This window comes from Rhinopithecus roxellana, chromosome 16 (genome assembly GCF_007565055.1).
Source record: "Rhinopithecus roxellana isolate Shanxi Qingling chromosome 16, ASM756505v1, whole genome shotgun sequence".
Classification (NCBI taxonomy): Eukaryota; Metazoa; Chordata; class Mammalia; order Primates; family Cercopithecidae; genus Rhinopithecus; species Rhinopithecus roxellana.
The window spans coordinates 56134183-56158286 of record NC_044564.1 but is presented as its reverse complement, the minus strand read 5'-3'; the positions used below and the strand labels follow the sequence as shown (position 1 = coordinate 56158286).

The 24104-nt window shown below is 43.2% G+C and overlaps 1 protein-coding gene across 2 annotated transcripts in view; it reads right to left on the bottom strand.

The window, feature by feature from the left end:
* Positions 1–4551: 4551 nt before the first annotated feature.
* Positions 4552–24104, bottom strand: part of RCL1 (RNA terminal phosphate cyclase like 1) — a 64921-nt gene continuing 45368 nt past the window's right edge. The window contains exons 7-9 of one of the 2 annotated variants that reach the window (XM_010389082.2): positions 21307–21463; positions 16080–16183; positions 4552–5504 (exon numbers count right to left, since the gene is read on the bottom strand). In XM_010389082.2, the coding sequence (XP_010387384.1) occupies positions 5354–5504; positions 16080–16183; positions 21307–21463 (412 nt within the window). In that variant the 3' untranslated portion in view covers positions 4552–5353. The remainder of the gene's footprint in view (positions 5505–16079; positions 16184–21306; positions 21464–24104) is intronic. The other variant, XM_010389090.2, reaches the window with a different exon arrangement.

Sequence of the window (24104 nt, the reverse complement as noted above, 5' to 3'; positions counted from 1 at the left end):
CACAGCAAAACCCTATCTCTATTTTTTAAAAACTTAAGAAAGGAAAGAAAGAAAATAAAACGTAGCCCTATCCCAAATCTCTGAAAGACTATTTATAATTTTGCCTTTTAAATGGCTTGGTGATCAGCAACTAATTTAACGTGCTTAGCTATGATTCCTTGGCAACCACTGCGTGCACTTAGAAATTCTTGTGACGTGCTCATTTTGGCAGAACATATACTAAAACTATAAATTCTTGTGAAAAAAGAAATTCTCATTTATATTATTCTCAATATTTTAACAATTATGCTGAAAAAAATGAAGATAGTGTTTCACTTTGTAGATATTTTTCTTGCTCTTTTCTTTGCATAATTTATAGCCAGCATTATTTTTCCTGGTTTCTTGCAAGCATTTCACAGGTTTTTCAAAGCTTATAGATCTTAGGCACGATGCCTTTCATTGTCTAATGGGTAAATAGCAGGGTGGTCAAAACAGAGCTTAGGGCCAAGAGGGGAGCATGTGGGAGGGTCCAGGAACCAAGTGCTTGCACACAGCACCGACAACAGCCTGAGGTTGGGTTGCCACAACTGAAGCCAGGTACCATTTCAAACACTAACATACTTCCTTGAAGATTACAAAGAACTTCAGGATGGTTCAACATCCCCAGATGTAGCAGGAAGCAGCAGCTGGCCTTACCTTTGGGGCATCATTTTTTCTCAAGATGGAGACCAGTTGCCCAGAAGGCTCCCAGGGAGTCCGGCAGCAGCCCCAGCACTCTATCGCAGCCATGGTAACAGGGTATTCGGGGACAGACACACGGAGGCACATATATTTTAGCCAGGCTTGTTCATTATCTGTTGTCTTTAAGTTGGCCTCTGATTTCTCTATCCTTTGAAATATGTAATGTCCCAAATTGTGGCAGAAATAATTTATTTCTGCAATCTGAGGATTTTTGGACACAAGGCTCTTCAGAGGGCTGAGAATGAGCAGGAAACAGAATAAAGAATGTCCTGAACCCTCAGAGGCACTTGAATATCTGAAATATCTAGGATGTTTTAAAACAGGTGCTGACCCCAGGCCTGTGCTCAGCCCAGGCCTGTGACAACCGGACAGCTTTCATTTGCTGGAGTAAAGGAGTGACGTGGGTCAGCCTTCATTAGATGCCAAACACTGATAAAGTGTTCCACTCAAATGGCCTATTAGATGTGGCCAAGAAAAGTACAAAAAGGCCCAGCTTGCCTATTGACAATCCCATTAACTTTCAGTCACTTCTAAAGAACAGGCCAGCACCATCTGAACATGGAAACCCAAGTGCAAGCAATTTCTTGTCCACTCTGGAGCCAGGTAAGGGACAACGGAGATCCTGGGTGGGCACAGGCCCTGCAGTGCTGCATTCCCACTCATTGCAGATTAAAGTTGCCACCTGTACACCCCAGGTCTACAACACTACCAACTGGGAAGGTCAACGGAACCCCACATTCTAATCCTCCTACCCTGGAACAAAGGCCCAGTAAATCCACTTATCACTCTGATTCCCCCTCCCCCAGCTGACCTCCACCCTCACCTCAGGCACTGCCAAAACTTTGGAAATTCTGTTTCCCTGGTGCTCCAGTTTCCCCATCTACCTTTGATTTCATCAACTGCTTCCAGCCTCTTGTATGCCATCCTGTCTACTTCCTTTGCCTCCCTCTAGCACCTTCAACTCTTCTACTCAGTGGCCTTAAAACTAAGTGCCAGCATTGGTCTCACCTAGCAGCCTCCCAACACAAAGACCTAACAGGAAATGGCCACCTCATGGTCTTCTGCTGTTTGGTGTGAGGACAGGCACCATGGTACAACCTGAATTTTTGTTTTTGTAATTTGGGTCTGTGATTAGCTATCCTTTACCATTTTTTGGAAATGATTTTTTAAAATAAAGAAAACCCAGAAGGGAGAGCATCAGGATAAATAGCTGATGCACCGTGGGCTTAATACCTAGGTGATGGGTTGATAGGTGCAGCAAACCACCATGGCACATGTTTACCTATGTAACAAACCCGCACGTCCTGCACAGGTATCCCAGAACTTTAAATTGGAAAAAAAACACACACAAACTCCAGCCTGGACAACAAAGTGAGACCCCATCTCTAAAAAAATATTTTTAATTAGCTGGGTACAGTGGCTCATGCCTACAGTCCCAGCTACTTGGGAGGCTGAGGCAGGAGGATCACTTGAGCGGAGTGTGAGGTTACAGTGAGCTAGGACTGCACCACTGCACTCTAGCCTGGGTGAGACTCCGACTCAAAAAAGAAATTATTTTAAAAAAAAACAAAACCCCTGAGGCTTAGCTGCCCAGTGAGGCCAATATGGAATTCAGCAGGTCCTCCTGTTGCTCTTTCCCAATCAATATGTCATGTTGCAATACACTGGCTTCCTGCCACCCCTTAGCAACTGTTTTGACCACTATGGTAAAATCATCATGATGGAGGCTGGCTGGAGTTTGCATGAAATGTAGTTAAAGGGTGTTGAAAGACAGAAGCAGGGCCTTGTAGATGACAAGGCAAAGAATGATTCTGCCATGACCCCCAACAAGTTCACTGGTTTATCTGCCTAAAAAACTCACAGTCCCATTGAATAACTGCTGCCGTTAACTCAGAATGGTCTATCTCTATCAGCAGAAAGGAACAAACAGACCAAGATAGAAAACCAAGCCCCAAAACGCTGGAATCTCTCTCTTCAAGCTATCCCAGCAAGTAAGTGGACTGACCAGGAGCTAAGCTAGAAAAAAGGCAGAGACTAAAAGATTCGTCAGAGACTAAAGATTTTATCTAAGATGTCCCAGCAAACAGCAAAGCATGACTTCTGCCTGAAGGAATGGTATATTGCTTTTCTTGGGAATTTGAGAAGGGACTGGGAGTGAGCTGTTTAAATAAATACTAAATTGGTCCTCTTTTTGGCAATACCATCACCTCTCCTGCTAGATGTTCCAACTCCAGAAGCAGCTTTGCCAGATGCAGGGCTGGAACCACACCAGACATTTCCAGGTTTGTAGCAGACAGTAGCACACATCCCCTCTACTGCTTATAGTAATTTGCCTGGCCTCTGTGTGCCACCCTACATTGACCAACAGCACCATTTCCAGAGCTTGTACAAGGAACAGCAGGTATATGGTATTCCAAAAGCAATGTGGCCCCTTAGTTCAGGATTTGAGCTCTATATCGGAAGATGTGAGTTCAAACGTCAGCGGCACTAGGTAGGACTGCAGTATGTGTGGTAGGCAAAATTCTGGGATGGTAATCCACTATTCCCAGCCCCTGGTTTTTTTAAACACAAATCTAGTATTGCTGTTGTCAGTTGACCTTAAGATAGGGAGATAATCCAGGTAGGACTATTGTGCTATGAGTCATTTTTAAGCAATGTTTTCTCTAGGTGGTATCACAAAAGGAAGGTGAATTCAAAGTACCAGGATTCCATGCACCATTGCCAGCTTGAAGGTAGGGGAGACCAAGTGAACAGAAATACAGGCAGTGCCTGTCTATATGCTGAGAGTTGTCCACAGCTCACAGCCAGCAAGAAAAATCGGAAGAAAACAGGTGACTTCAGTCCTACAACCCTGAATTCTGCCAACAACCTGAACGGAAGCACATTCTTTCCTAGAGCCTTCAGATGAGAGCTGAGCCCAGCCCAGGTGACAGACACCCTGATATCAGCCTTATGAGACTCTAAGCAGAGAATCCAACCAAGCCTGCCTGGATATCTGACCTTCAGAACTGTGAAATGATAAAGAGGTATTGTTTTAAGCTACTAAGTTTGTGAGCACTTGTTATATACCAAGAGCACATAACCAATACAGTATGTAAAGCTCTCAGTACAATGTCATAGTCCAGAATGTCCTGGCCTTCCTTAAGGTTAACTCTCTACCTCCACATCCTCCCACACCCCTAGACATCAAAGCACAGTCTTTCTCTAGCCCCTTTTCACTTAAAAAGAAAAAGGTACTGTGAGGGAGTGATGAGGCCCCTTTTCACTTAAAAAGAAAAAGGTACTGTGAGGGAGTGATGAGGCAAAGTTTGCCCCCAGGGAAGGACACCATTTGGAAGTCTAGTAGAAAGAAGTACATATTTCCCCTTCTACAAACTTCAAGCCTATGCACATATCAAATGTAGACTCTATTAGTTGGCAGGGGAAATCTGCCATGGATCCTGGGTATTCCTGCATATTCTTGTTGGGCAGGCTTTTACCTGGGTTCTTTCTCAAAACTGTGTTTGCAGGAGGTAGTCTTAAGGGATGAAGTAATGTCTGCATGTGAAACAACAGACTTGCCATGAAGAGGTGCAGTCCCCAAGCATACAAGTTCTTTGGCTATGATGCAAACTTGTAACATGCATAGCATCTACCTGGGCCCCTCCATGTCCACTGTGAGACCTGGGGAGCAGGGGAAACCAATGTAAACATGAAGCTCACGCTATGCTGAGTAATAAGAAGTAATAAAGTTCTTTATCTCTGACCCAGGGTCCTCATGTCTTCTGGGAGCATCAACGAAAAAGTAATAATCTAACTTATTAGCTTGCAAGGGTAAAATCCCTGACTCTATTACACTTAGATCCTTAAATGAGGAGATTTAATGTCTTTACATTATACATTTCAAAGGAACGAAACACCCTTTAAGAATTTTCTCATGGAGATAGCATTTACATCACAGAGCTATTGTGAAAATAAAACAGGAATGTATAGCACACCTGGAATATAAAAAACATCCCAATAACTTTACTTGGACCCCTGTAGTCACCCATCCCTCATATATACATCCAATGAACCAGATGAAGATCAGTGTCTATGTCCATGACAGCAATCTATTCAGAAGACAAAAGATAAATAGTCTAATATACCAGTTTCTGACATTTGCATAGCACTGCAGGGCTCATGAAGAGCTGCCACCCATATTATCTCATTTAATCCCTACAACAAAAACCGAGGCTCAAGGAGGTAAGTCCTTGCAGAAAGAACAGTAACAGACTCCACAGGTTTGGAAAACAGCCATATGACAGAGGGCCAAGGAAGCCTACAATAGTAGGCTGAGGAAGCACAGCAGAACTGCAACTATGAGACTGTTCTAGCAGCATGACTGTGGCCTGAAGGCGCATTCTTCCTCCAGGCAAGGCAAGGGAGCTCTCATGGTGACTGGGCCTCCTGGGCAATGGCAGAGCCACTGGAGAAACAGCTGGAAACCACATGCTACAGAGATGTCTTTTATTTGTATATTGATATTTCTTCACAGAAAATTAAGCACGTGGCTATCCTGTCCTGGATTAATCCATTTGGACTTGGTCCCATTGGTGTCCGTGGCAGCGTCTGCTTTGTCTGGAGGCATTGGGGCCTTATCTTGTGATGGTTATCACTTGAGGGTCTTGCTAAGGTTGGAGAAACCAATGCCAACACAGGTCATCAGCACTTTATCTCCGCCCTTGAGTTCTTCACCACATGGCTTGGTTTCAATTTTAAACATAATCTGGAAAAAGCTCTTCAAATGCCGCAAAAATTCTATCCTAAAAAGGAAATAAATAAATAAATAAAAGGCAATTCATTAAAAAAAATTATCCTCTACCATCTAGAATCCAACATTTTAAATTGCCAGACCTAGAGAGCTGAAGTTAAGAACTTCTCATCAAATCTGATTAAATAATACTTCTTTTCAGCCAGCCAGTTTCCAAAGAAGATTGAGATAGTCTGCAGAGACACACACAATATAGCAAGATAAATTAAACCGGGGAGGGGGGAAAGGTTAGAAGTTAGCACATGACACATAAGTCATTTAGTTCAGACCTAGCAGAAAATGGACATAAATATGGTGAAGACTTTTTTTTTTTTTTTTTTTTTTAAAGAGACGAGGTCTCACGATGTGCCCAAGCTGGCCTCAAACTCCTGGACTCAAGCAATCCTCCACCTCAGCCTCCTGAGTACCTGGGACTACAGGTGTGCCACCATACCTGGCTTAGGCAATGATTTTTGAGTGGCCTGTACAAAGACAGAAACACCTGTTTCCATGATTCACAGCACCATGACATACAAAACAAGCACAATGACTACTGATGCTGAAATAGACAAGTCTCTCCCTTCATTCTCTAATAATACCTTTGCATTTACTTAATATTTATCAAGTGCGTACTGTATGCTAGGCACTGTTCTTGGTGCTTGGAATATTGCACTCAAATGAAAAAAATTAAAAATAAAAATCCTTCCCTCATGAGGATTTCAATCTAGTGGTGTAGAGACAAGATAAATAAATTAATTATTCCTGAAAAGTGCTATGTAAGGCCGGGCGCGGTGGCTCAAGCCTGTAATCCCAGCACTTTGGGAGGCCGAGACGGGTGGATCACAAGGTCAGGAGATCGAGACCATCCTGGCTAACACAGTGAAACCCCGTCTCTACTAAAAAAATGCAAAAAACTAGCCGGGCGAGGTGGCGGGCGCCTGTAGTCCCAGCTACTTGGGAGGCTGAGGCAGGAGAATGGCGTAAACCTGGGAGGCGGAGCTTGCAGTGAGCTGAGATCCGGCCACTGCACTCCAGCCTGGGCGAGAGAGCGAGACTCCGTCTCAAAAAAAAAAAAAAAAAAGCTATGTAATGTAAACAAAACAAACAACACAGATGGGGAAGAACTGTGGGTACGACAGTATTTGTACAAATTTGGCAGAAGGCAATATTAAATAAGGTGGCCGGGGAAGTGTGCACAGTAAACACGACAAGGACAATGGCATCATCACAGGGTGACGGCATCACTCCAAGAGTACCTTGGGAAGAGCAATTCTGTGGATGAACCGCAGTGCAGGTACACAGGCTTCTAATTGTCTTGCCTGGCAGACCCAGCATCACCTTAGCTAGCCTGATCATAAGACACACCTGAACAGTTCATTAAATACACAGGTTCCTGAAGGTTCTGGTGAATTTGCAACTGGTATGAAGTGTCCATATCCATATGGAAGAACCCAGAATCATAGGCCACACACAAAGCTGATTCCTTCCTACCCTCCACCAGACCCCGTGCTCCCCGGTTCATAGAGACCAATTCTTGTTAACAAGAATCCCTGGCAATTCTCACTGGGCAAGGTTAGGGAACACTGGCTTAGTGAAGAACAATGGTTTGCACACCTATAGTGAAGTATTACAAAAACCTCGCACTGTACTGTCTCCCAGTCAAACCAGCCAAACTCCCCACTCTGGCCAGATGGCTCTCAATCTCAACTGCACGTGGAATCATCTAAGGAGTTTTAAAAACACTGATGCTAAACACATAGATCAATGGAAAAGAGAGTCAACAAATAAATCACACAGTTATGGTTAATTTCCTCAATGAGGAAAGCATACTCATTTCAACAAAGATGCTGGAACAACGGGATATCCACAGGTGAAAGAATGAAGTTGGGCCCCTTCCTCACATCACACAGAAAACTTAACCCAAAAGAGATCAAAGTCGTAGCTATAAGAGCTAAAACTATAAAGTTCGCAAAAAAAAAATACAGGAGTATTCGTTACCTTGGGCTAGGCAACAGTTTCTTAACCATTTCTTAAATACAACACCAAAAGGATGGCAATAAGAGACAAAATAAATAAATTGGACTTCATCAAAATTAAAATACTTTGCGCATCAAATGCACCATCAAGAAAATAAAAAGACAACCTACAGGATTGGAGAAAAGATCTGCAAGTCATATTTCTGATAAAAGTCAGGCATCTCGACTATATAAACAACTCAATAATAAAAAGACAAATAACCTAATTAAACGATGGAAGAGTACAGGCGTGGCACCTCATACGTGTAATCCCAACACTTTGGGAGGCCAAGGCATGCAAATCGCTTGGGGCCTGGAATTCAAGACCAGTCTATTACGACCCCCATCTCTACAAGAAATTGTTTTAAAATTAGCCAGGCATGATGGCAGGAGCCTGTAGTCCTAGCTACTCGAGCTATGACTGCACCACTGCACTCCTGCCTGGGCAACAGAGTGAGACTCACTAAAAAAAAAAAAAAAAAAGAAAAAAAAGAAAAAAAAGAAAAAGATGAGAGAGCTAAATGGACATTTCCTCACAAATATCCAATAAGCACATGAAAAGATGCTCAACATCATTGGTTATTAGGCAAATGAAAATCAAAACCACTATGAAATATCACTTCATATCCAATAGGATGGCCATAATAAAAAAGACATACAATAACAAAAGTGTGGGTGAGAAGGCAGAACCACCAGCACCCTCATACACTCCTGGCAGGAATGTAAAATGGTACAGCCACTGTGGAAAACAATCTGACAGTTCCTCAAAATGTTAACCAGGGAGTTACCATAGGATACGGTAATTCTACTCTTAGGAATATATACAAGAGAAATGAAAACATACACCCACACAAGAACTTGCATACAAATGTTCATAATGGCATTATTCACAAGAGTCAAAACGCAGAAGCAACCCAAATGTCTATCAACTGATGAATGCATAAAGCGTGGTACATCCATTCAACGGAAGATTTTTTTTTTCTGTCATAAAAAAGGAATGAAGTACTGATACATGCTACATTGATGAACCCTGAAAACATCATGCTAAGTGAAAGAATCCAGTCACAAAGGACCACATAGTGTATGATTCTAGCTACAGAATATGAAAAAGCCGCAACAGGCAAATCTATCAGAGGCAGAAAGGAGATTTGTGGTTGCCTGGGGCTGGGGAGAGGGGGAAGAATGGGAGAGACTGTGAGTCGGCACAGGGTTTCTTTCTGGAGGTAGTAAAAATGTTCTAAAATTAGATTGTGGCTGTGGTTACACAAGTCTTTAAACTGTGTACTTAAAAATGAGTAAATTGTGTCGTATGTGAATTGTATCCCAATAAAGCTTTTTAAAGTAAAGAAATCAATACATATTTGCCATGTTATAAAACAACTGATCCTGGTTCTCACCCCTACTCGGTGTATACCAAACTACATATAAAGCCTGAATTGATGAATTTCCCTCCCATCCCCATCCCTCTGTGCTAAGAGCACTGATCTAGTCAAAGGAAGGAAACAGCTATATGGAGAAAAGGGGGCCTGAACAATTCCTGACCCTGTGACTGAAGTGACCAGTGCATCAGGGGCTAAGAGATGAAACATTAACAACCCCAGAGAGCAGGAGTTCTGGTCAGTGCTGGATGCTCGCAGAAGAAATCTCCCAATTCCTTGCTTTCCTTCCACCTAGGAATGTGCAAGTTTATCTCGACCTTTAAAATAACATCACATTTGTTAACTTTTCTATGAAGCCTTTGCTAGCCCATAAAGCCCACCCCAAACGATCTTTCCCACCCCTCCAGGTTTCCATAGCATTCTCTGCTCATGGTGTCTAATTAAATGCTTATGTAAAACTGTCCCCTTCCCCCTCATTAAATTATTTAAGCACCTCAAGGACAACGCTCTTCTCCATCACTGAACCTGTTATTCAAACAAGGCACTGTATAAGGTTCTCAGTAAAGAGGCACAGGATAGAATTTAGGAGTTGGGGTAATTTTGGGAAACAACTTTCAACATTCTTGGCAATTAAGGGAAGTCAGCTTTCCCTGCTGGCTTTCCTGTCTTACTAACCAATTAAACTTTTGTTGTCGTTGTTGCTTTCTATCCATCCCACCATCTCCCCCATCCTGTCCTACGGAAAAAAGAAAACACATCAAACCATAGATAAACAGTCCACATCTGTGGGCAAAGCTTCCAGCTGGCGGCAACCCGGAAAAAGCCAGCCATCTCACCCACTCATCTGCATCTGAAGGAGAAAACAAATTGGTCTCTCCTTTGCTGCTGCCTCAAACTAATACAGGCCTGGGGCATGCTCTGCTCCCAGGATCTCACCCAGCCTACTTCACTCTGAATCACTCAACTGTGCTTGAAAAACCAGACACCCTCCCCAGCTGGCAGAATTTCTACGGGGCCTCAGCTTGCTTCTGATCTCTTGGAGAAGGATGGGAGGAACACAGGCTCAAGTGTGCAGACTTGTGTATTTGCAAGTTTGGGGTATTTGTAGCCTTTGGAACAGTTAGAAAAAGCAAAGTTAGTTCCACTTTTTACATAATGTTCTGCCAACCCCTCAGCCTGTCCAAGGAAGACTGTGTAAGAGACCGGATTAAGGTACATTTCAGAATCTTTCCCCTACCTCTAGCCCCATTCTCCCTATGTCTCTGGTAGCTGGGATATTGAAGAGCAAAAATGCTCAGAACCTGAAAAATCACCACAGACAATATTAAATCCCAGCAAACAACCTCCTTAAGAAAATGAAAAGCAAATGAAGAGTAAGCTCGCCCTGTATCTACATGCACTAACAAAGTCTCGTCCAGTGCTGATCCACATCCTTCTCCACAGACCAACAGCTCTCCACAGCTGCAGCTGCACTGAGGCACCGCCTCTGGAGTTCACATTTCCCTGCCCCTCTCTTCCACAGCACTATACTGGAGATTCACACTTCCTAGATAGAACCACAGAGCCACACAGCCAGGGCAAAGAGAGACCCACCGCTCACCGAGAGCAGCTCTGCCCCTCAATGAGCAACCACCCACACAGCGCAAATAGTAGCTTTTCAGAAGAACCATTCTGGGCAGTAGGGGCTCTATGCAACTCCTGTGTACAGGATTTTAACACCTGACATGTGATTATCTGCAGTGAGGCTTTTCCTTCCCCCCCAGGACAAAATGATTTTCAGAAAACAAAAAGCAACTGACTTTTCTACGAAAGCCTCTCGTCTATTTGACAATTAGGTTTCAGAGAATTCTGGAGCACAGAGATAACTTTTCCTATGTATTTTATTTTATTTTTATTTTTTATTTTGTTTTGAGACGGAGTCTTGCTCTGTCGCCCAGGCTGGGTTGCAATGGTGCGATCTCAGCTCACTGCAACCTCCGCCTCCTAGGTTTAAGCGATTCTCCTGCCTCAGCCTCCCAAGTAGCTGGGATTACAGGCATGCACCACCACGCCCAGCTAATTTTATATTTTTAGTAGAGACAGGGTTTCACCATGTTGGCCAGGCTGGTCTTGAACTCCTAACCTCATGATCTACCCGCCTTGGCCTCCCAAAGTGCTGGGATTACAGGTGTGAGCCACCGTGCCCGGGCTTCCTATATATTTTCAAAAGGTGAGTTGTTCCCACTGCCACTGCTGGTCAACAGGAAAGGCCATGAGGCTCATGGTCATGGGTCCATTGAATCCCAAGTGACCAGGATTTGACAGGCTGCCAGATCCCACCCTTAAACACAGCCCCTCCCACCAGACCCCTCTTTTGAAGCATGTGAGAGAATGGGGTGAGGGCCCCTCCCACCAGACCCCTCTTTTGAAGCATGTGAGAGAATGGGGTGAGGGCAATCATGGGGTAATCTCTGGCAGCTCCCACAGGCACAAACCACAACAGAGGGTCCTGCGTCCTGCTCCATCAAGCCACCTGGTTTCTATGCCACTGGATATGAGACAGAGCTGAGGGTACCTACATCTCAGGTGTAAGGAGATGCTCTGGAAGTTGAGGGGAAAGATCTGGAGATAAGAAAAGGATCTGCTGGATGGAGTCCCTATAGTTATTACATGGCAGCTTTTAAATATACTACTGATGCTTGTTCTGCGAAATAGTGGCTTTTCCAAAGACCAGCTGACCTCTGCTCCAAAAATGAAGTTACTACATTGTTACTAGAGCAGCAGGAAACAGAGAACCAGGCTAGCTGCACTGTCAGGAGATGGGGTCCCAGGCCCAGTTCAGACAGGATCTCACCATGAGCAGGTCATTGACCTCTTTTTTATCTGAGAAGGAAGCTTATCACTTGCTTTTACCATACACCAAATATGTTCTGGGGCTCAAACATCAGGTGACGGGGCTTTACAGTATTTAAACGCTTCACAAACCTAAGACACAGTGGTACTGTGCAAGCTCATGGAATGCAGTGAGGCCACTGATCCCAAGGAGTGGCAGGCTTGGCTGGCAGTTCCCAGTTTCCCCATTGGTTTCCTCACTGGTTCTTCAGAGGGCTGTGCTTTAGACTGAGTGGGCCAGGAAGCCCCAGTCAGTTTGTGTTTAACAAGGACAGTGTCTTCTAACTCCTTAGCACTTCCACAGTCATGGAAAAAGGTCATTAATTAAAGTCAGAAAAAAAAAAGTCATGGTTTATTTTAGATTTCCAACTAAAGATAGAAAGAGATCATTTCACAGCAGAATTTGAAACAAGGACTTTGCTGAAAAGATGTAGCATGGCATCCTGCCTCAGGCAAGGTGCTTTGAGTCCAGCGATATGGATGGAATCCCAGCTGTTACATAAAAGCACAGTGGGTAAGGGAAGCAGTGACTGGAAGAGACTGTCCAGGTCTGAACCCCACTTACTGTCTGTGTGATGTAACTTGGCATGTAACTTGACCTCTCTGTGGGCATGTAACTTGGGCATGTAACTTGATCTCTCTGTGTCTCAATCCCATCACCTGTAAGATGGCACACATGATAGTACTTGCCTTTTTTGCCCTTATAAAGTTATGATGAAAACCAAATAGGCTAATATGTGTGAGCACTTAAAACAACATCTTGCACACAGTAAACATGGTGCTTTTTAAATAAACATCTACCTTAGAGAATTCTTAGGATCAATAAGATGTGTGTAGTTTGCTCAGTAATGTGACTAGGGAAAGTCAGTCATAAAAATAATAACTAGAAATTAAAAATTTTTAATCCATAATTTAAAATTAATGGATATAGATTTATAGGTAGCTGGGCAGACCACTCACAGATGACTTAAACCCTAAAATCACCCAAAGCAAGTTTACCAGGCCTCCTGGGGTTCAAAGTGACCTGACTGGGCTACTCTGGCCACACTGCCTATGGGGTAGTCCTGCTCCTCAAGGAGCAGTTTAAAAAATAAAAAAAAAGTGACCTGACCAAGGGACTGGACTGCAGCAGGGTGAAGGGGTGTCCAGGCAGAAACCACAGCACCCAGCGCTGACAGCTCCTCAGGCACATTGCCAGGAGCATAAGCATCTGACTTCATCTAAGCTTCATTCCATTTCCACAAGTCCAGGACTTCAGGACCATGCACCTTATCTACAAATGACACCAAGGCTCCAAGATGCTAAATACCATTTCCATGGTCTCCTGGTGGCAAGTGGCAGAGCCTTAAGTCCAAATAGGCTGGACTCCAAGGCCTGTGCACTGGTAGAATGCAGAGAGCTCTGTAACTGCAGTCTCATTCCACAAACAATTTCTGAAAGTGCTAATTAAGATGCATCTTAATTTTTGCTATTTTTCTTGCTGTTAATCCAAAAGTATAAATCCTCCCTCCCTAAACTATAAAATTAAGCTTGTTGAATGGAGGGTGCAACCACTGTCACTAACTATAAGCCACCTAAAACTCAAATTTAACAGAAATAGAATCTTCATATATCAGAGATTATAAAATAATATTTTATTCTACTGAAAAAAAAATCTCTTGGGCCTTTCTAAAAGAGTTTCACATTGGCTGGACGCAGTGGCTCACGCCTGTAATCCCAGCACTTTGAGAGGCCGAGGCAGGTGGGTCACAAGGTCAGGAGATCGAGACCATCCTGGCTAACACGGTGAAACTCCATCTCTACTAAAAATACAAAAAATTAGCCAGGTGTGGTGGTGGGCGCCTGTAGTCCCAGCTACTCAGGAGGCTGAGGCAGGAGAATGGTGTGAACCCAGGAGGCGGAGCTTGCAGTGAGCGGAGACCGCACCACTGCACTCCAACCTGGGCAACAGAGCAAAGCTCTGCCTCAAAAAAAAAAAAAAAAGTTTCACACATACAGACTTACTTTCTCAAGTAGCACAGAAAACCACCAACAGCAATCCCAATGCTCTTTCAATAGCCATTTAAAAATCTATTTTATACAAATGAAAACAGGTCCAAACTGCTTGAAGAAATGCTTTTTTTTTTAACCAAGGAAGGTCTTGCTTCTGGTTTTCTTTAGAAATCTGAGGTTTCACAAAACAGGTTTCTATGACTTTAACTGCACATAAAAATAAATGTGTTAGTTTGGTCTCCAAAGCTCTTGAATCCATCTAGAATAAACTGTTCCCCCACTATGATGGTCCTCACCATGGATTTCATCCCTTTTTTATCCTCAACTGTACTCACAAATACAATGTTAACTTTGCCTGCTGTGTCCTGCCTTTGCCCTTCATCTCTCTGTGCTGCTGGAGCTGTCCACAGTGATTAGGGGCAGAAAGAGTACTAAACAGATCCAGCTTTCTTGAAAATAGACTCCCTTAACCGTCCTTATGCTAGTTTATCAAAAAGAAAGGAGGCTTCCCTTTCCCACCCCAGCAGACCCCTCTGCACAAAGCTCTGGGAAGCAGCAGAATGTCTCCAAGCCCCAGCCTCAAGATACATCATCTTACAATTTGTGCTACTCCTTTAAAGCTCCATTAAGAGCAGGACACTTTGTCTTCCCACGAGAGGAAGTCATTTTAGGCAAGTTTTCTGAAGAAAAGACACTACAATTAATGTTTGGTGAGAAGATGTGTTGAAGAGGACACAGGAACTTTTAAAAATGTCCAGTCACATCTCGAGCATCTCTGCAAAGCTTGAAAAGATTATACAGGTCCTGGGGTCAAACTGAAAAATTTCCAAAAGCAAAAGAAAAAAAGTGTCAAGAAAAAAAAAATATATATATATTCCATTTTCACAGAATGTTCTGCCAAACCCCATGCTCCAGGACCACACACACTCAAGACAACACCCCACACCCCATACCGTGTGTGCAAGCAGGACTTCTCCAGGCCTGAAGCAAGGGCTGGGAAACGGCAGCTATGAGCCCAGCTATAAAGCTGGCGGGGCCATGGTGGTCACATAGTTGGCAGCCGCCTCCAGTGAGCTCTCTACAGGAAGCAAGTCTCTGTACCTAGGGTGCCGTTCTCCCAGTCTTCATCTCCTCTCCAAGTACTTAACTACCAAGTCTATTTAACAATGTTTACTACTGATGTTACCATGCCATTTAGGATTACTCAATTTTAGGTATCCTGTCCTGCAAAATACTTTTACACAAGCTATCAGGAGATAATGTGGTCCTCATGAGTTTCCTGCTTACCAGTCTTCCCTCTCTGCTAACAGAATGTATTCTCTTCCATTTTTCTGTTCCAAAAAAACCCTCCTACCACCAATTCTGGAAAAAAAAAACCTCCAAAAGAATTTATTTCAAGCTCCTGGTTTTCATGTCCCCAAAGCCACAGCCCAAGGCTGCATAGCTCCACCGCAGTCCTCACCCCTTTCTCAATGTGATGGCACCACCATTCTTCAGTTATCACAGTACTGTACCTTTCAGATATACAGCATCGGTACCATGATAACCGAAAAAGGACAGTTCAGTCTCATATCTACCTGAATATTACCCGCCACCCAGCTCACCACCCTCAGATGGCCCATATGATGATCTCTAAGTATGCAAGCACGTGAACACACACACACACACACACACACACACACACACAAAATGTCAGTATTCAAATAAGCTGTTTTTCGCAACCTCATTTACTATCAACAGGAAATGCTTCTTTCACGGTGTCATTTATAATTCAAGTCTTCTGACACCCTATTCTTTTTGCAGAGTGCTTGCTTTCATACCACAGCAGTCAACTTCTGCTAACATTCAATGGTCCAAACTCACTTCTACAATTCCCTACTAGTCCAGTAGCATTAATACTAACTCTGTCTTTCGTCATCTTTTCCAGTGAGCTCATACCCCATCATCTTAGACAAAAAGCCTGTTTTCCCACAGTAAGTTAGACAGCTAAGGAAAATAATGATTTTTAAAAAAACTAGTAATAAAATCCAAGCTACACCAAACCAGGAGTTTACCTCTAACCTGAAAACAAAACCTAAAGCACGAACAAAGTAACTGCCCAATAGAGATCATGCAACTTTAGTTCCATGGCACTGAGGAAGGAAAGAAAGGCAAAAATCCTTGTATGTAAAAATAAACACCAGATTAAGAGTGATAACTGCTGGCTGATTTGAGGATAAATACAAGCAGGTGTTCATAGTGCAGGCTCTGTGCAGCACAACACCTTTGTCATTTCGGGCAATGAGAAAATTAAACTGGACAGAATAACGAGGTTGAAAAAGAATAACTTACGTGTAGGGAGACAGAGGGCCTAGCAGGACTTTGGAAACATCCTGCTGTCCAAGGGTCATGAGTAGTAGCGCCAGACTTTGGTTGGTTGAATCTACACATCCACCCTGTAAACACAAATTAATAATTGTACAAACCAGAAAATGGAAAGCCAACAAAAGAGAGGAGAAAAAAAATACAGAAACATACACTCATAATATCAAAATCCAAAGTTCAAGCAACAATAAAACAGAATACAGGTCTTATAAGAGTAATCCTTACATCAACTGACTGTAGAGGGTTAAACTAACAATTAGAGCAACTGTAATAGTTGAAACTATCAGATTCAAATCTTCTTAAGTGAATCTAGTAAAAAAAAAAAAATGAAACTTTCCTTTTGTAATTAAAGCAGCAGCAGGAAGACATCATCTTTATTGAGTATATGAAAAAAAAAAAAAGCTTAATCAGTTCTAGAAGATGTAGAGTTAATTCCAAGGGTTAGGTGGATGACGCTCATATTTATTTAATCTGTCACAGAACAACAGTCTATCTGACATGAAACGGCCTTTTCACGGCCTTACTTTTACACTTATTCAAATACGTTCAGGAAACTGCTTGCCATGCTCTATGAACTTCTCTCCTTTATCTCTTCCTGAGTTCCTTAAAACTGAAGAATCATTAAGGTCAGATCCCTTCATTCTTATTACTTATGTATAAAATTATGCCTTCCATCCCCTTTTCCTTCCCTTTCTCCCAAATTAACAAGCAGAACAGACTTCTCTTCAAACACTTTCTCCTGAGTTACAACTGCTTAGGTTGCCTTTCTAATTTTGTTTTTTTCTCAGTCATTTTAGCTGTTTTGCTTCCACTAGATGCATACGTAAGTATACAAACATGTGTTCTGATCATTCTTTCAGGAATAACTTTATTTAAAACATATTGTACATAGTGAAAGAAGGATGACCTTGAATTTCTACATATTTTGCACAGGTCACAATTAGAAATCCAGTCTCTGACCAAGGCATGTTACTATCCAAGGCTAGACTGAACAGGATAGGTGGCCAGCAGTGCTGTTCATGTGGGTACAACTGCCCCTGCCTCCTTTTTAAGGCATGTAAGGTAGGAAATAAATCCATTTTCAGGTGCATCTCTGGCTGTCAGAAATCATTTAGTAGCCCTAATAATGGTGAAGGAAATAAGGATTGATCTAACTGCTAGCCTTTATGAAAATCTATTGCACGTCCCTAAACTACCTAAGTTAATAAAGGACAGGGAACAACATTTATATCACACAGCAAATTCCAGGACAAGGACAGTTCATTTTCCTTTTCTACCCAAAAAGAAAAACCTGACCCATGGAAAATACGACAACCAATGAAACTGTTTTACAGATCTTGCTCCCTTTCATAAGACAGCCTAAAATTAAAGTGTTCTCTTCAGTCTCTGCTTCCTATCACTGTTGTTATTTCACCATTCACTGGACCAATATTTTAATGCAAGAGATATGCTAAGGTCCCTGTACAGGACATCATGGAGGAAGTGGTAGGAGCTATCACCCTACCTATGCCAGGGTGGGTAGGCAGGTGTCACCTGCCAGATACCAGAGGGGGGGCTTTAGGAGTCAGGACTACTTGAGACAGCCCTGGAGGGATGAGCAGGGTTTGGGGAGGAAGGAGAACAGAATGATGGGGAAAAACAAAATGCCAGGGCCAGCAAGGCGGCCAGGCGACCAGCCTAGATGGCACCACTGCTGCCTGTGGAGAAGCACATACAGCATAGAAAAGGTGGGTAGCCCAACTAAAGCAGTGCTTTCTGAAATGGGTCGAGAATTCTGACTTTGTTCCAGGAAAGTGAGAAGCCAGTGAAGGTCTCTGTGCACATGAGCGAAGAGATCAGATCAGGATTTTAGGGGAAGATTTAGGCTGAAAAGGATGTCAGGATTTGGAAAGAACTTCTCCGCTGGAAGTGCAGAGAGCCAGTAGCCATAATCCAGTTGTGGGGTGGAGCAGGGAGGCAGGCAGTGATTAGAGCAGAGGAACAAAAAGGCAGTTCCAGAAAGCCTGGGACAGAATCAAGAAGGCTTGGTAACCGATGAGGCATAAATGGAATAGGAGGGATTAGATCAGAGGCTTCAAACTTGATAAACTGTGCCTTCAAAAGGTATGGATTTTTTTACCACTCATTCAATCCATGTCACATCACAACTCTACAGAAAATTAATCAGAAAAACATGAAGTATTTCCATCCTTTTAATAATGAAAGATCATAGACACACAAAGGAAGTTTTCTGAATAACTAAAAGAAAATGAAACTTGGTCCAGGCACAATGGAAGACCGAAAGTAGATCTCAACTAAAGAAAACAAAAAATTGCCAGGCACGGTGCCTCACGCCTGTAATCCCAGCACTTTGGGAGGCCGAGGCGGGTGGAACACCTGAGGTCAGGAGTTCAAGACCAGCCTGACCAACATGGAGAAACCCTGTCTCTACTAAATATACAAAATTAGCCAGGCGTGGTGGCGTATGCCTCCAGCTACACGGGAGGCTGAGGCAGGAGGATCACTTGAACCTGGGAGGCAAAGGCTGCAGTGAGCCAAGATTGCGTCACTGCACTCCAGCCTGGGAAACAGAGTGAGACTCTGTCTCAAAAAAAAAAAAAAAAAAAAAAAAGCAAAGAGGAAGAAAAAGAAAAATATTAAAGAACCTAATTTAAACTGTATGTTTTTCCTCTTGTCGACTAGTAGGCTGTGCTTTCACCCTGAGGCTTATAACCTGCTACTTGTAAGGATATAAACCTCACACTCTAGCTATGCCCATGGCTCCCACTGGACTATTGTATAATGTGATGCTTCTAATTCTCCTAAGGTCTATTAGAAAGAGATGGAAGTGTCCCCACAGTTAGAGAGAGGGCCACTATAGGACCAGCCACTGCCAGACACTACAGGACCAGGAAAAGAAATCCTGCACAACAAGGGACCCAGGGAGACACATCACACACACTGTTTCCCGCCCCCCCTACAAATAAGTAGACCACAAACCTCGTAAATTAAGTAACTGGCAGGGCAACCTCTTGATCATCTACCCCAAACTTTTAGTTACTACCCATCTTTCACAAAATTATTAAATTTTGGTATAAAAAAATTAAACTGATTAAGCATGAAAAAATCTGAGGCCAGATCGTGACTGCGCAAGACTGGTCAAATAATACCTCCTCCTTCAGGAAGATTTCATCTCCTTCTTCCACTATTTCCCAGGTGAATGCCGAGTAGAGGGGCTGGAGCTACTTTCCTGAAAATACAACTATAGGCCCACTGTCTTCCATTTTTAATTAGATGGTCATTAAATAGAGCCATTTAGGACCTGGAAATTTTAATTAAGTCTGAAACAGCTCATTCTCACATGTTCCATCTTGAACCAACGAGACATTTTCAAGAACACTGACTTGGATCAAGGGAGTAGACTAAAAATATAAGCTGTTTTCCACCATGAGGCCAGTCTGAGGATCAATACCTATGAATATTCAGGCTTTACCCTACCACCCTGATTAATCCAACTGAACCAGTGGCAAAAGGAAGAATTAAAAGAAAAACTAAACTGACATTTTACCTGTTTTACTGATTTTATTTCACTTGGCTCAGATGTGATTTTTGCTACCTTAAATGGGAAAACTTACTTGGAGACCAGAGAGATGCCTGACAACTGAGAAGAAATACACAGAACAATACAAAGACAGAAGTCTCTTCAGCTCCTTAGGGGAAGAAGATGATTTACAAACATTATACACCATACAACAGCAAATCACCTAGAGTACAGTTCCTGCTGATGCTCAGTTCAAGAATCTGGGACCTAACACAGAGCAAAGAAATGACCACCCCTCAGAGCCTTTCTGACAGTCCAGGATCTCTTTTCCTAGACTCTGCGTGTCAGAGAAAAGGTTTCACCTTCCTGATATGGGAACAAGGCAAAAGACAGTGCAGACTAACAGAAATCTTGGACCCAGATTTGTGACCCTCTTCTAACCAAGTATAGGGGATCTCGGGGAATATATTTTTTAGGCAACTGTATCTTACTCTTTCTGCCATCATCTTTCCTCCTAATTTCTCTCTTACTTTACATCACATCACCTATTTTGAGGAAACGGTAAAAGTGGGTGCATGCATATGTGCCCGCTGCGTGAAAGGATCAACAGAGAAAGACTGTGGCAACTGAGAAGCCAGATTGGTCTGAGCTGTGTCCCACCAGCAGTTGCAGAAGCAAAATGACAACCGGTTGAGTCTGTCTTCAACATCAGTTCACCCCTTCTCTGTTCCATGTTCTCAGGTTTTCCAAAGCTTCTGCCATGCTGTGCCACAGGCCTGCCTTCCCTAGTTATTCTGTGCTTTTTTTAAAAAAATTTTTTTCTTTTTCTTTTTTTTGATACTTATCTGTTAACTGAGATTCTGTGCTCTACAATGCACTGCAAAATTTAGCCTGTTGCCATTGTTTTATATATGTATCAACTTTCACATACAAATCCAGATTTCTAGCTTCTCTTGAAAGATCTAAAAAGAATGAGTCCACCGGCCGGGCACGGTGGCTCAAGCCTGTAATCCCAGCACTTTGGGAGGCCGAGACGGGCGGATCACGAGGTCAGGAGATCAAGACCATCCTGGCTAACATGGTGAAACCCCGTCTCTACTAAAAATACAAAAAAACTAGCCGGGCGACCTGGCGGGCGCCTGTAGTCCCAGCTACTTGGGAGGCTGAGGCAGGAGAATGGCGTGAACCCGGGAGGCGGAGCTTGCAGTGAGCTGAGATCCAGCCACTGCACTCCAGCCTGGGCGACAGAGCGAGACTCCGTCTCAAAAAAAAAAAAAAAAAAAAAAAAAAGAATGAGTCCACCTTCCTACATGGCAGCAATCGGGGGGTGCTGGGATGGTACTCTCTTTGGTTAGGGTGGTGTGTCAGTCACCACCTTACCTTACCTGCTTCATTTTTTTAACCTTTCCTTTCCTTTAGACTGTTCCAGTTCTTTCCTTGGCTCACTGTTAAAACTTACCTGCCCTATGTCTCAATCCAGTGGGGCTAGATCTCTACTCACTGACTAGTTCAACTAATCAATTGAACTAGTTAATGCTGAACTGCTTAATGCATAGGAACAAGTTACCTCCTTGGCTTTAGCCCTTGGAAGAGGATGAAATCTGCCAAGGGATGAGAATGAGAAAACGAACTGCTTCCTGGTCACTCCTCTATCAGAGGAAGCTGTGGACATACCCTATAGATTTCCTCCAGCAGCAGCCAGGCACAGTTCCTGCCAAGGTCCTCTGGAAGTACTGCTGCTCCCTGGCCCTGGGGGTTGGAGGCCAGTTCGGCACTGAGGAAGGTGCCACTGGTGGTCTCAGCAACCAGTGACAACCCAAAGCCCGGAGACCTGGAGATACAAAGGCACAAACACTGAGTAGGGTTAACCAAGTGAGGTTTCCACTCACTGGCAAACAGAAAAAGAAGACAAACATCTTTTTTGGATGGCACTGTGTTCAAAGGCTTCTTTCTGGCTGCATTAACCTCATAGAGTTGCTACTAGTTTACTAGCTGACCAGAAAAGAAAATCAGTCCAAAAACAAGCATCTCTCCACAAACTTTTAAGATTTGACAGCTCAGTTCTACTTTCCCAATGCCTGTTAAGCAGACACATCATCAGGAAAGGTGTGGCGGCCTTCCCAGCAGTACAATCCATATGCAAACACAACACAGACCTGCCCCCTTTAACACAACTCAACACACGTTCACACAATACTTCCTATGTGTCCGGCAGGAGACTAGTCAAAATACTTGTTTCAGTAAAACTATGTATAAAATTAATGATGCTTCAAATGCACTATATGAGCTCACTACATATGGAAGAACTATATTAGTCAGTCCTTAGATTCTTAAAAAAAAAATTGCTTGTCTATGCAGGTGAAGGTTAACAACACCTGCCAAGGGAAGGGGGTGCAGTGAGTTATCCATTTCATCAAAGGTTCTGGGAGGCACTCTGAGTTATGCTTAACAATCTAACACAGTGCTATCCACCTATCATCATGGAACACCTAGAAAATTTTAGCATAATCCCAAGCTGCCTTTGAGTCACTTGACCAGCAGGAGCAAGACGGTATCCGGCAGTGGCTGCAGGCAGTGGCAGGCAAAAGTGAAGAGGAGAAGATGAAGGGGAGAGAAAGCAAGAAGACAAGCTGCCACTGCTGCTTTACCCCATTTACCTGCATTTCCCAAGAACTTCCATCTGTGTGAGTTTTCTGAGGTGCATTTGTCATTACAATAAACTTTATATTTAATCAGGATTATTCCATTTAACACAATTTAAGTAACTTCAGAAAAGACAAAGAACATACACTAGGTTCTATGTAAATTACTCTAACTTTTCTTCCCAACTTGTGGGAAATATGTGTTATCAGGCCTGTTTCAAGTTAGGCTGACCAAGCTGCTGGTCATCAGGTGACCTCATGAGAGATCTGCACTGGTGTAGTTTGCAAAGGCCACCCTCCACAGCTTTCCTTGGTAAAGGACCCAATTAAGAAAAAAAATAATTACTGTGAGAGTTAAAATGGGACCACACTGGACTGATGTGCATTCTGGCCAAAGCGCTGACACAGGCCACCAAGAACTGATGTCCGCTAAGGTTCTAGGCCATGGCCACAACAGAAACTCTTACATCTGAACAAGCCTGACTTACTGGATACTTCACTGAATCAGAAGAGAGAAATACCCATCCATGACTTTATTATTTTAATAACAGAGAAGGAAGAGCACTATTAGTCATCTGTAACTGGAGATTAAAAAAAAAAAACAAACACAAATTTAAATCCCACATTGGTTTTACATGTAATTTTTAAAATGGGGCTTGGAGTTGATGACCCACAGTCTACATCATGTCCGTGTCTTGATCTACGTGTAAGGCTTCTACTCATCATTAGTAAGTATGGACTTGACCACACTCTAGGGTCAGCTGAATCAGTGGTATTACAAAAAGCCACACTATAAGCTGGTGGCAGGATGGCCGTCAGGCCTGCTCTGCTTCATTCCAGGACACTTTCTGATAAAGCGAGAAGCAAAGCAGAGAAGGGACCATCGAGATGAAGCCACTTAAGACAGCTTCTGCTGCTATCTGTCCTCCCCCATCCCAAGAAAACCCCTTTTCTCCAGAAAATAGCTGACACATAAATCCAGACCTGTGGCCAACAAGGGAGAGTAAAGGAAAGAACAGCATCAGGAGCTACCACTTCTGTAGGACCTACTATGTGGCAAGGAAGGTAGTAATGGCTTATATATGTGATCTTTACAATAATCTCAAAACATAGGCATCATCCTCAATGTATAAATGAGGAAAATACTGTTGTTACTAGAACATAAACCAAAGGTTTAGGAACATCATTGACTTTTCCAAGCCAGAAAGGCCAGCTTTGCCCACAAATCCTTTCCCAATCCCAGCGTCTGACGCCACCAGCTTTGTTGCTTTGGACTATGAGCCTCCACTGTATTTCTAAAACCACTGTCATCTTTCCATTAGGCCTTATAAAGGTCAAAGATTGTATAAAATGCTCACCCCCCTCCTTTACTCTCTTTTCCTCTTTTTGCTGAAATTAAAAGAAACCACAGGTGAAACAGCTGTGGAAAAGGATCAGCTGTGGTATCACTTAAGAAGAAGTTGACTTCTTTTTTTTTTTTTTTTGAGGCGGAGTCTCGCTCTGTCGCCCAGATTGGAGTGCAGTGGCCGGATCTCAGCTCACTGCAAGCTCCGCCTCCCGGGTTTATGCCATTCTCCTGCCTCTCAGCCTCCCAAGTAGCTGGGACTACAGGCGCCCGCCACCTCGCCCGGCTAGTTTTTGTATTTTTAGTAGAGACGGGGTTTCACCGTGTTAGCCAAGATGGTCTCGATCTCCTGACCTTGTGATCTGCCCGTCTCAGCCTCCCAAAGTGCTGAGATTATAGGCTTGAGCCACCGCGCCCGGCCAAGAAGAAGTTGACTTCTTAACCTACAACAGTTAACCCCAGACTCTAATATTCTTATTTTTAGG